General features: G+C 52.7%; 3 protein-coding genes across 6 annotated transcripts in view; 2 read left to right on the top strand and 1 right to left on the bottom strand.

Moving 5' to 3' along the window:
• Positions 1-123: 123 nt before the first annotated feature.
• On the top strand, positions 124-6,454 carry RNF25 (ring finger protein 25). 2 transcript variants are annotated; one of them, XM_059393488.1, is made up of 10 exons: positions 124-229; positions 2,576-2,650; positions 2,897-2,999; positions 3,089-3,156; positions 3,250-3,319; positions 4,452-4,523; positions 4,621-4,764; positions 5,122-5,211; positions 5,498-5,632; positions 5,837-6,454. In XM_059393488.1, the coding sequence occupies exons 1-10, from the start codon at positions 189-191 to the stop codon at positions 6,413-6,415; spliced, it is 1,377 nt and encodes a 458-aa protein (XP_059249471.1). In that variant the 5' UTR covers positions 124-188; the 3' UTR covers positions 6,416-6,454. The 2 variants fall into 2 exon arrangements, with proteins under 2 accessions (XP_059249471.1, XP_059249470.1); XM_059393487.1 differs by having other exon boundaries at positions 5,119-5,211.
• A 441-nt stretch (positions 6,455-6,895) lies between these two features.
• LOC132013549 (mitochondrial chaperone BCS1) lies at positions 6,896-10,707 on the bottom strand. Its single transcript, XM_059393481.1, has 8 exons — positions 10,621-10,707; positions 9,030-9,397; positions 8,788-8,927; positions 8,412-8,606; positions 8,072-8,135; positions 7,668-7,837; positions 7,335-7,452; positions 6,896-7,203 (listed from the first exon to the last, which is right to left on the bottom strand). Exons 2-8 carry the CDS (start codon positions 9,347-9,349, stop codon positions 6,951-6,953), a joined length of 1,260 nt encoding a protein of 419 aa, XP_059249464.1. The 5' UTR covers positions 9,350-9,397; positions 10,621-10,707; the 3' UTR covers positions 6,896-6,950.
• A 128-nt stretch (positions 10,708-10,835) lies between these two features.
• ZNF142 (zinc finger protein 142) overlaps positions 10,836-12,101 on the top strand; it is an 18,197-nt gene continuing 16,931 nt past the window's right edge. Inside the window, exons 1-3 of one of the 3 annotated variants that reach the window (XM_059393476.1) lie at positions 10,836-10,992; positions 11,259-11,410; positions 11,511-11,626. The gene's annotated coding sequence lies outside the window, so the exon portion shown is untranslated. Of the gene's footprint in view, positions 11,411-11,471; positions 11,627-12,101 lie in introns of all 3 variants that reach the window. The other 2 variants (XM_059393477.1, XM_059393478.1) reach the window with 2 other exon arrangements.

Here is a 12,101-nt window from a genome sequence, read left to right as displayed (position 1 = left end):
CGGACGGCCCACAGGCACTTCCTAGGGCACTTCCGAACCGTCTCTCTGGCATCAGGACCCACGAAGGACCTGGAGTCCACGGTTGCCTAGAAACGCCCGCTAGCCTCCCCGCCTTCCTCCCTCCTCTAACTTGCCGCCCCTGACTTCTCCGAGAGTATTTCCGGTTCCGGCTGTGGGCCGGAGAAGACATGGCGGCGTCTGCGTCGGCGGCTGCAGGGGAGGAGGACTGGTAACTTTGGGGGCATGGGCTTTGGCTGGCCGCCTGGATCCGGTCCGGGGGACTCGTAGTGGCCGCGCACGATCCGCACGGCGGGCTTGTGGGGCGGAGCGAGGGAAAAGGGATGACAGAGACGCTGACATGTTTCCCTAAGAGAGCTTCTGTACTGGGGAACAGAACAGGAGGGTGGAGGGGCACTGATCTGATGGGAGAGGAGGCCGGATCTGCGCCTGTCAGGCCCGCTCGGGCTGCGCCTTATCTGGCTCGATCCCCTCTTCTCCGGCCTCACTCCTCCCATTGTCCTGAAGTGGATTTGCTCGGGGTCCCAGAGGATGTCTGCTTATCAGCTCCCCCCACCGCCTTTTTTACCTCCCGGAACCGATGTCCTCCAGCCCCCGACCCCCTTTCCCCCTGGATCAGCCTATTTCCGCCGAGGCTTTTCTCAGCCGTCTCCCTCCCCGACCGCACTGAGGACCATTGTCTAAATAAAAAGCTTTACACCTCACTAAAAGCTCTCCTAGTCCTTCTCTGAAGCATTCTCAACAAGAGACCAAAACCTGGAAGGACTCTGGTATTGGAAATAGGATAAATGTGGGTTCACTCCCCATTTTATTAGCGTGTGATGCTGACCAGGCCACCTCACGGTTCTGTGAGTCAGTGTCCTCCGAGGTTTAAAAAAAAAAAAAAGTGGGTGTGGCATCTACCTCAGAATAGTTGAGAGGATCACGGTGGATTTGTAACATAAAAGCCTTCTTTTTGTAACTAAGATGTGGGCCCGTGATGGGACTAGATGAGGCCTGAAGACATAAATCAAATTTGCTATAAAGGTACCTAGTTTTGACTAGGAATCCAGGTTATCTGACTCTGAAGAATCTCACCGTTTTTAGTACTAGGACATTATACAGTCCCCCGACCCTCCCGCCCTTTTTTTTTGTCACCACGTTACCATCATCCCATTCCATATCTCACATCCAGGCCCTAGTCACAGCTAGGGTGGGTAAAGTATGGAAGGGCCTCTTAATGGACGTTACACCTCAGTATTTTATAGGTTCAGGGAACCCAGCCAGTGTCGTCCTTTTTGAGATCTCTAGGCTCATGGTTTTCACCTTGTTTGGGCGGAACTTAAGATTCTGAGGAGACATTTCGAGCCATGGAGAGGGCAGTAGTGATTGCTCTGCTGACTTGTGGTGCTCTGAGATTCCCACACTTGTGTCAACCAAAACTACTCCACAGTTACCTATTTCATATTTGGAGGTGTCTAAGACTTAAAAAGAAAATTTGAGAACCAGTAATATATGAGTCATGCTAGGGCAGCCCTATTCTTGATGAAGAGGGAACAATACCTATTAAGAAAGGAGAATGAACATGCGTCTTTACATGCATTACCTGGGGAGAGCTATGGACTCGAGCTTATCACTAATCTTCAATGTCATTACAGTAGCTGTTTCTATAATTAAACAGGTATGTCCTCTCATTTACATCAGGACCACCAGATCCTGACCTAACCAGGTTGATCGAGATCTGCCAGATAGCAAGACTCATAAATACACTGAATGCTACTGTAGCCTTTCTTCTTTCCTTTTAAGGGAGAAGATTATATACAAAATAGGAGAAAAGAGAACATAGACTAGCTACCATGGCCAAGATATTATTAGGTACTTTACATAAACAACCTTTTATCCTCACAATAATCCTGGAGAGTAGGTGGTATTATCTATATATGGTAGACAGTGTGACTCAAACTTACAGAGATACTTACTCAGATCATGTAGCTGCTGATTGGTGCCTATACTCCAAAGCTGATGGCTCTTCTACTACATCATGGCCTTTATACCACCTAGATCTCTTCTTCTGTTCTGGTTGGTATCTCCTTTGAGTAGGCTTAGGGCAGCTGATATTGGCAGTATGTGTAGACACTGGCATCCTCATGAACAATGGTGGAGGGAAAGCCAGGAGTGGTATTGATAACCTAGATGTGAATCAGTGGACATCGTATTCCTCGGTCAGAGAGCTGGCCCACCAGCAGAACGATGGAACTTAAACAGGGAGTCCAGAAACCTGGCTCTGGTTCTAGTTCTGCCTCTGTTAAACTTTGATAGTTGAGCTAGTCATTTCTCCTTCCCAGGAATCCATTTCCTCAACCGTAGACAGAAATGGTCCCTTAAGCTCTGATTCCCATGCTTCCCACCTGGCCACTTGACAACTTCAGAAAACCTATTTCCCCCATTTTTATGGGGGTTAGCAAGAGTACGCACTTAGGCCGATTGCCAGTTTCCTATAAAGCCAGCCTTCACGAGCTCTAGCAGGCTTTAACGGGGAGAGCTGTAATGGTGAGTCAATCTCCCCCTGTCTCTCTAGGGTACTGCCTTCTGAAGTCGAGGTGTTAGAGTCTATCTATCTGGATGAACTACAGGTGGTTAAAGGAAACGGCAGGTACGTATTCGACTAGATGTGGGCAGGAGTCCTCTTATTGATGAGTGGATTCCATGCAGAATCCCTGAGCTTTGATTCAGAGAAAATGTTGTTCTCATGGAGACCAAGACAACTCATTTAATCGCCCCCAAAAGAAAGCGTCCAGTGCTCACTTCCTGCACCCACTCTACTGTCTCACTCCCATCTTCCCCGGTCCTCAAACTCCTGCCCAGTCACCTCCCCACCCCTGACTTCTTCTACCTCCAGATCCTCACCATGGGAGATCTTCATCACCTTGCACCCTGCCACGGCAGAAGACCAGGATTCACAGTATGTGTGCTTCACTCTGGTGCTTCAGGTCCCGGCACAGGTGAGGCGCGGGCTTTAGGGCAGCAAAGCAAGGAAGGGGAGAAGCCCTGGGGTGGGTGCTTTAGCAGTAACCTTATCTCCTCCCGCTAGTACCCCAATGAGGTGCCACAGATCTCTATCCGTAACCCCCGAGGACTCTCAGATGAACAGATCCAAAAGTAAGTTGGGCTGGACAGAGCAGGGAAAATGGGATACAGCTCAGTTTGGTGAGGGGAGGGGGCAGGCCTAATGCGTGCTTTGCCGTTTTCCAGGATTTCACAGGCACTGAGCCAGGTGGCCAATGCTGGGCTGGGTACTGCCATGCTCTATGAACTCATCGAGGTAAGAGGTGTGCTAGCTCAGGAAGCTGCAAGAGCTGTTTCTCTCAAGGGAGGTAGTGGGCCCAGAATCTTATGTACATACGGGGTCATTCATTGTTAGTCCTTGTTGAGGTGAAGCCTAAATTCAGGAAGAGAAGATTTTCTTCTGTAAGAATTCCCCTCAAAAGACAGTTCTGTAGCTTCCCCAAGTGGCCTATGCCTGTGATTTTGCCTCTTTTACTTGGATTTTTCTTGATTCCATTTCAGTGCATTCTTTTGGTCATGGCATCCGAAAGTAGCCAGAGATAGGGACCTTGCTTAGAGGGTCTCACCAGGAATGAACATTTGAAGGCTAGCCTGCCTTTGGAGTGGACTAAAAAGTCCTGGTTCTTCTACTCAAGAGTTTCTACCCTAATGAAGTTAACAACCCATAGGGACTGCCCCAAGCTATAAGTTCACATACACAGATAACTTCTGTTGCTTGGGATTAAAAACACACAATTTAGTACAGTCTTGTTTTCCTCAGCTTTAAGTTTTGAAGAAGAATGTTCAGAAAAGAATGATGGTGGGCGGTCTGGAGTCAGAGTGGGCTTACACCACTGTAGTGCTCCTGAGGCCAGCCTCCACAATGCAGTGTGGAACTCTGTGGAATTCCAGAGTATGAGCTATTTAGACAGCCATGCCCATGAGTTAGTTCATGCCTTTGAGTTCTCTGTCTGTTGGGGCTGTCCATGCCTTGGCTTTTTCTGAAAGCTGGCTCTAAGAACAGTTTTTTGGGGGGAAGTGATCATCAGAGGGGGTGAACCACAGAAGGCGTCCCAGAAGATAGGAGCGTCACTAGAACATTCTGTTCTGTCCAGGTCTGTTATTTTCATTCCTGAGATGTATTAAAGGTTATTGAATGAGTTGGGAGATCAGTGGAGGTGAATTTTGCAGCTGGTTAGATAGGGCAGGAGGGGCAAGGCCAGAGGGCAGGGCCGTGGGGAATTGATTCCAGGCCCATGGAGCCTCACCCAGACAGAAAGGCATGAACACTACCACACTAGCTTGGTGGAAGACGGTCCCGCAGTCCGTCCTGGGAATAAGTGACAAGCTTTGTGCACACAGTTCTTGCCCCTGCCTCCTTGTCTGAACAGTGTCTTCTCTCCTCCCAGAAGGGGAAGGAAATCCTCACAGACAACAACATCCCTCATGGCCAGTGCGTCATCTGCCTCTATGGTTTCCAGGTGGGGCTCGCTCTCGGGACCTGGGGTCAGCTCAGGATGGGCAGTAGAGGGTTCGTGAAAGCTCTGAGGCCCTGCTCTATGCCTGTTCTCCCTTCAGGAAAAGGAGGCCTTTACCAAAACACCATGTTACCACTATTTCCACTGCCACTGCCTCGCCCGGTACATCCAGCACATGGAGCGTGAGCTACAGGTTCAAGGCCAGGAACAGGAGCATGAGCGGCAGCATGCCGAGGCCAAGCAGGTCAGCGCACCAACCCCTGCACTCACCCAACCCCCCAAATCACACCCTTTCCTACCCCTCTGCTCCAGTACCTCCTCACCTTTTAGGGGTCACGGATATCTAAGGTTAGTGAAAGCTCACCTCTGTTCAGAGGAGAAGGGCATTCAGATATACACATGTACCCACTGTATGCAGTTTCAGAGTTCCCAGAGCTCTGCCTAGGAAGGCAGCCCCTGCCCTGTCCTGCTTCACTGCTAAACAGAATGCTAGTGCCCTTCATGCTTGCCCCTGAGGGTTAGGCTGGCTGATGGGTTGGGGCAGCTGGCAAGCACTGTGCACGTCAAAGCAGGGCTATGATTTCTTCTCTATTTTTAGAAGGCAGTCGGTGTGCAGTGTCCGGTGTGCAGGGAGCCCCTCGTGTATGATCTTGCCTCATTGAAAGCAGCCCCTGAGCCCCAACAGCCCATGGTAAGAGGACTCCCTTCTCATCTGAGCCAGGAATAGTGGCATTCTCCAAGGAGGGAGGGATGGCATCTTGCTGGCCTTGAATGGGATCTCTGGAACTGGGGTGCTCCGGCGTGGGATCTCCAGAGCTGCAGCCCCTTGCCCCAGGCTAAGGTTCTGGGAGCCCAGATACGAGGGACAAACCCAGGAACCTCGTGCAGATCTCCTGAGGTGGTCCTGAAAGAGCAGGGTTCGAGTCTGCCTTCTGCTGCTTACTTTTCCCCCTGTCATCCTACTCCCTTCCCTGTAGGAGCTGTACCAGCCCAGCGCAGAGAGCTTGCGCCAACAGGAAGAGCGCAAGCGGCTCTACCAGAGGCAGCAGGAGCGGGGGGGCATCATTGACCTTGAGGCTGAGCGGAACCGGTACTTCATCAGCCTCCAGCAGGTGAGAACAGGCTTTCTCACCCCTCCCTGACTGCTGCCTGCCTTCCCACCAGCACCCCTCTGCCCTGCTGGTTGCAGGGTGAGCTTTGTTCTGCCCTCGAGGTTATAGGCTGATGGGGAAAGCCCTGGTAGTGAGCGAGAGGCCTGCAGTTCTCTGCTTCGGGGAACTGCATCTCCCTCACCACGTGTGCTTGCTTCTTTCTAGCCTCCCGCCCCTGTGGAGCCCGAGTCAGCAGTAGAGGCCTCCAGAGGATCCCATCCACCCAGCGTTCTTGCCACAGAACTGTCCGCCTCAGCAACTACCCAACCCAACCCAGCAGCCCCTCTGCCTGTGGCCTCCCAGTACACGTGTGAGAAGATTCCAGGGGCTGGACCAAATCAGCAAAGGTTGGGTGAAACCCAGAAAGCTATGCTAGATCCCCCCCGGGCCAGTCGAGGCCCCTGGAAACAGCCCGAACGGAGGCACCTAAAGGGAGGGGAGTGCCATGCCCACAAAGGTGCCCGTGACACTCAGGAACTGCCACCTCCCGAGAGGCCCCTCAAGGAGCCCATGGACCTAAAGCCAGAACCCTGTAGCCAAGGTCTTGAAGGTCCTCCCCAAGAGAAGGGCCCTGGCAACTGGCAGGGTCCCCCACCCCGCAGGACTCGGGACTGTGCTCGCTGGGAGCGTTCCAAGGGTCGGACGCCGGGTTCTTCCTACCCCCGCCTGCCTCGGGGTCGGGGAGCCTATCGTCCTGGCACTCGAAGGGAGCCCCTGAGCCTGGAGTCTGAGGATGGTTCCTAGCAGTACTGTGGGGGGTAGGGATGGGGGGGTAGGGGGACAATAAAGATACTTGGCCTTGTTTGGCTCTCTTTGCTTAGTAGTAGTGCCTAGCCTGTGCAGTATGGCTCTTTCTGAATTTCTAGCAAGACAAGTGTGGCAGGATAGCCTCGGCTTTGCTGTGAAATCCCATTTTTGCCAAGAGCCCAGGGTCTGAATAAGAATGGGTCTGACATCTCAGTGAATGTGGTAGGGTTCAGGAAAACTGGTAGAGGCCACATTTAAGCAAAATATTTCGGAACATAACATGTACACACACCCTTCGTATACATCCACGTTTTTTAAAAAATTGAATGTGTCTAGATGGAAGACTACACTTCCTTGTTTACCATAGTGTCTCTTCCAACTTGGCCTTAGTTTCTGTCCCCAGCACTTGCCTCTGTGGATGCCTGAGGGCCCCTGCTTTTTACTTAAGTACCCATCCAGGGAGGTTAGAGACCAGAGTGCTGTGGCAGGTGTTTATTGTTCCCCAGGGGGAGAGCCAAGCGCAGCCTGCGCATCATGTCCTCAGAGACTCAGCATTGTCAATCGCCCCTGCAGGGTCATTCTTATACAGCATGAAGTAGCCCTGTACCTGGGCGGGACTGATGTGAGTCGTAACCTGAAGGACACGTCCTGCAAAGGCCTCAGCCAAGGAAGGTGCTTGCCCTGGATAGAACCTCTGGAACATCTGGGTCAGCTGCCAGTGTGAACAGTAGCCCACATACTCCTTCATGTCTACTCGTCCAGGGCGTATCAGGGCAGGGTCCAGCCTAAGAGGACAAGGCAGCAAAGGCAGAGTCATAGACACAAATACCGCTTGGACCCCCCCCGAAATGGCAATTCAGGTGCTGAGGGGGTGCAGTCTTGCCTCACAGCCTCAGGGGGCCTAACCCCTTCTTACCTGTCAACATGGTTGGTAGTCATGAACACGATGCGGGCCTCCGTGGACGCCACGCCATCCAAGGCATTGAGCAGTCCACTGAAGGTGAGGCGACCTAGACCTTGGTACTTGACTGGGTCTAGAGAGAGGCAGAGATAAAGCAGTGTGGCTGGTCATGACTTTGCTTAAACCCTCTACTCCCACCACATTCCCCGATGCATCAGTGCCTCTCGTGGACTCCTGCCAACCCCAGGCATCCTCAGTCAGCCCTCTGGATTTCCATTTTCTTCCACTGCTCCTCACTTACTCCTATATGCTTAATCTTCCCCTTCCCTCAAAACTCCCCTCACTCACTCTCTGCAGCTAGGTCTCGGCTAAGAAAGGCTGCATCCACGTCCTCCAGGAGCACCAGGCTCTGCTGCGGGGCCACACTCAGCAGGTGGTTGAGCCGGTCATCGGAGAGGCTGGAGTCAGTGAGGCTCAGCAGGCAGATGCTGTGCTCCAGTTCCCCCGCCAGGGCTGTGCTGTGGGGGATGGGAGGACAGGAGGTGGGTAACCTGGGGATCCATTCTCAGGCCCAAATGCTTGTCCTCGCTGTCCTGGATGGGTCTCAGAGACCTAACCTTTCTATCACCCGAACACTTCTCATATCCCACATTTATCCTGTTCCCCAGTCCTCACATTCAAGTCCCTTTCCAACCCCACAGACTATTTTTTTTTTCAGTTTACGAATTACAAGGAACTGTGACCCTACTCACATAAAACTGCTTTTTCCACAACCAGGGGGCCCATAAAGCAGGTAGCCACGTCTGTAGGGAATGCCTAGGAAACAGCCAAGAGAATCATCAAGACCTAAAATGAATTGGTGTACTCTACCCCAGATGTCCACATTCATTCCCAAACCCTGCCCCCTGGTGGCCCGATAACCTTAGCGTGAGAAGAAATCACCCCCATGACAACTGTTCTTTACCCTTGATCTCTGGGAAGTAGGCCAAAGCTTTATACTCGCCCTGTCTGGTCACAGAGACCAGAGACCTGTTTCCCCAGCTCTGACATCGCATCAAAAACACCCCAGCCAAGACCCCAGCTGCTCCTCACCTCTGTCAGTGTACCACTTGGGATTATCAATGAATTCCCGGACATCTCTGACAATTCGGTTGGCCAGACCCTGTTCTAGAACCACAGAATTCAGTGGCCGCCGGCGGCGTGGATAGCCAAAAGGACGCCACTCAGAGCCCATGGCTGTGTACATCACTGTCTTCCCTTCCTCCTGCTGCAAGGCCAGCTCTCGAGCTGGGAGGGAGAAGATGGGAGGAAGCCAGTAATTCCTCTTTGCCATACAATTAGGCCAAGCTGTGCCAAAAGAGCTTCCCTCGTAGTCCCCTGGGCTCAGATCCAAGCTTCCCTTGCTCCAGTGTCAAATGCCCCCATCTCTGCCACCCCCACAACAAAGCCAGCCCCTGCCGTCCCACACCTTCCTCCAGGATGTTGAAGAAGACCTTTCGGTCAGTGCCCAGAGCTGTGAAGGTGACGGATTCCCAAGGGGTCCCTGTCTGCAGGTCTATCATCTGCATCTCTCGGCTTCGTTCCACTCGGATCCATTTCCCCTGATACCTGCATAAAAGTGGTCCACGCGGGGTGAATGAATGAATGGGTCAAATCCAGCTCCCCTCATTCTCCTCTACTCGTGGAGTCCTCCCTGGTTCCCAGACTTACCAGATAAAGTGGTTTCCAGGGCTGGGGACAAATTCAAACTTGGTGGAGATGCGCCCACTCTCATGCTGAAGGTATGAAGTCTCAACACTGAGGTGCTGAGTACGGGTGCTATGCTGGGTGAGCCAGCTAAGCAACCAGGCGTAGCTTCGGTCTCGAGCAGGGACTTCCAGCGTGATCATGTAATGACGCCGGAAAGCCACCAGGCCCAGCTGGGCACCCTTGCGGGCCAGGGCCAGGGCTGTGCCCACACCCACAAGCCCAAAGCCAGCCCCAAAGTAGGGATTGTCCTTCAGGGCGAGAATAAAGTCTGAGAGGGGCATCTTGAGAGGGAAACACTGAACTTACAGGCTCTGAGGCATTTTCAAAACCTGGTGGTGGGGGTAGCGGAAATGGGACAAAACACAAGATTAGTTTAGAAACCAGACTCCGCAATCCATCCTCACCCTTGTGCCCCACCTCCCCCAAAACCACTGCAGAAGCAGGGTGCAGGAAGGATAGGTCAGTGCTACTGTGTTTCCAATATTGTCTTTGGGGTGGAGGGAGGCAAGAGCCCACACTTCAGGCCCCTCTTTCCATTTCCTGTTCATTATCCTGTTCGTATCTCATTTTCTGCCAGGGGACTAGGTCTGAAGATTGTTTAAACATGAGAGAGCAATGTAGCCAGTGTCTCATCAGGATGATGGAAAGAATTTTTGTGGTCCCTGGGACTAGCTGAGATAGAAAGGAGCCCACTGGCCAGAATTAACAGGGAACGAAGAAGCTTTTCTTCCACTGACCTGTCAGTAATCTCATGCCTTATCACCATGATTAATGACCTTGAAATACCCTGTCCTTTACATGTTCAATTGTTAATGTCCTGTATAGCCCTTTATTACCTCCCCACTAAACTGCCTCCTTAAGATTAATTTTAGTTCTTGAAATGTCATCTTAATGCTTCACCAAATTGCTACACGAGAACTTTCTTCCTGAATCTGCTTCAATCCTATTACTCTCCCTACTGCAACACCTCCAATGGCTGGCTCTCAACAGATCCCTGAATTAGGTAAAAATTCCTCTGCCCGGTACTCAACACCCTCCACAACAAGGCGCCCACCTATCTTTCATAGCTTAGCGCCTAAAACTCCCTGTTGTACAAATAAGCAAACCAGTCTGTTCTTGCTCAAGCAGGTGTCTTTACTCGGAACGCCCATTCTAATTGATTCCTTCCTTCTTTCCAATCGAAGACCTGTCCATCTGCGGCTTCCTCCATGGAGCTTTTCCCCGAATTCCCCCCAATAAAACGTAACCGAGTCTAATTCTAGAGATCCCGAAGGACAGGAGGCTACTTTGTTTCTACACCTTCCTGGCCTCTGCCACTTTGCGTAGGGCGCAGGGGGCACGCGTGGCAGTGAACTGACAGCCAAGACCACTGCCGAGGCTCAGAGTAGAACCCAGAATGCCAAAATATCTATGCATGGAAGAAATCAGACAAAGCGCTTCCCCGTCCCTTCCCTTGTCGGACGCCCAGAAGCCCCCTCCCGAATCCCCTCAAGACCCCAACTCGCGCCTCCGGCAGCATGGTTTGGAGTAACCCGTCACTCCGCCCCCTTACCGCCATGACTCTCTGGCCCTCCCTCTCGATGGTTTCAGCCCCTCGCAGTTGAGGGAAACGCCGCTCGGCCCCGCCCCCGCGTACCTTCACCTACTTCCCGCCGCACCCACCCAGCGGGCCGTGCCACTCTGCCCCACAACTCTCGATGGTACTCCTTGGGCTTCTCGGTTGGAGGAAGGGGTAAGGGGAGACGCCAGAGAAAACCATAGAGTACCTCCGTCAGCCGACAAGGGGAAGAGAGAGCGGCCTCCATCGGCCCGAAGTCCTAGAGGCGGCTGGGCCGGAGGCGGTCGCACAAAGGGAGTCCCGGGAGGCCGCTCCAGCTGCTGGCGGACCATAGAGACGCGGCTCCCGCCCGCCCTGGGCCGGGAGGTGAGTGAGCGGCTGCCGGGCGGGAAGTAGGAAGGGGTACGTGTGGAGCGGGCCGGAGGCAAAAGTTTCTCGAGCACCAGGATGAGGGTGGGCCTGGGCGGCGGGACCCCTCGGGAGGAGGTGCTGAACGGAGCACGCCGACGATCGGGGCCCCGGCGCATCACAGCAGCAGTCCCGGTGCCCCAGCCGCGTCACTGCTCTGGACCCCGCCCGACTATCCGCTGCCTCGCCTCTGGACAGTAATCATGACGATGCTCCATCCCAAGCTTTGCAGGTTACAAAACGGCCTTGCCATTTGCTGGCTCTTGTGATTCTCGCTCCCGTCCAACGATGTGGACGCTGTCATCACCTCCACTTTACAGATAGGAAAGCTGAGGCCCTGGAAAGCGAGGTGACTGTATCTGTCTGAGGCCACGCGGTGAGTCATAGCCCAGAGGCAGGTGGAAACCCGGGTGCCTCGGGTCTTATTCTTTCCGCAGGCCCTCTCTCCACCTTAATTTGGCCTTTCTCTTCCTCAGTGCCTCCTGTGACTACCTGTCTGCCACCTTACCCGCCTTCCAGCGGCTGAAGGTTCAGGTTCTCCATCTAGACGGATAGTCCTCCTTGGCTCCCCGCAGAGCGGTGATAATATTCAGTAAGTGGAAGCTATGATTTCCAGAGAACCCTCTGACCGTGGAAGTGCACTTCCCAGCTACCTTCTGAATTCCCTGAGCCAAGGTTTTGAGTTGCAGAGTTTTCACCAGCAACCTGATTTCCTGGCCCTAAGCCCTCACTTGAGGGGCATGACTCAGTTTCATTCTTACACATTACTGTATACGTTACTAATACATTCTTATACATTGCTAAGTATTCTTATACATTACTATCATTCTTATGCATTACTAATTATTCAGCTTCAGGTAGCTTTGGCCCTGTATAACTGGATATGCAGTTTATTTTATTTTTTTTTTTTAATATTTTATTTATTTATTTGACAGAGAGAGATCACAAGCAGGCAGAGAGGCAGGCAGAGAGAGAGGAGGAAGCAGGCTCCCTGCTGAGCAGAGAGCCCAATGCGGGACTCGATCCCAGGACCCCGAGATCATGACCTGAGCCGAAGGCAGCGGCTT

The sequence above is a fragment of the Mustela nigripes genome, chromosome 3, assembly GCF_022355385.1.
Source record: "Mustela nigripes isolate SB6536 chromosome 3, MUSNIG.SB6536, whole genome shotgun sequence".
In the NCBI taxonomy this organism is placed as follows: Eukaryota; Metazoa; Chordata; class Mammalia; order Carnivora; family Mustelidae; genus Mustela; species Mustela nigripes.
Note: the sequence above shows the minus strand (reverse complement) of the source record. Positions and strands in the feature narration are given on the sequence as shown.

Coding starts and splice junctions, on each gene's coding strand:
- RNF25 (XM_059393487.1), top strand. CDS start 189: ATGGCGGCGTCTGCGTCGGCGGCTGCAGGGGAGGAGGACTG. Junction 3,320..4,451: donor TGCTCTATGAACTCATCGAG/GTAAGAGGTGTG, acceptor CTCTCCTCCCAG/AAGGGGAAGGAAATCCTCAC. Junction 4,765..5,118: donor AGCATGCCGAGGCCAAGCAG/GTCAGCGCACCA, acceptor CTCTATTTTTAG/AAGGCAGTCGGTGTGCAGTG.
- LOC132013549 (XM_059393481.1), bottom strand. CDS start 9,349: ATGCCCCTCTCAGACTTTATTCTCGCCCTGAAGGACAATCCCTACTTT. Junction 8,928..9,029: donor CCTGGAAACCACTTTATCTG/GTAAGTCTGGGA, acceptor ACTTTTATGCAG/GTATCAGGGGAAATGGATCC. Junction 8,607..8,787: donor CTTCAACATCCTGGAGGAAG/GTGTGGGACGGC, acceptor TCTCCCTCCCAG/CTCGAGAGCTGGCCTTGCAG.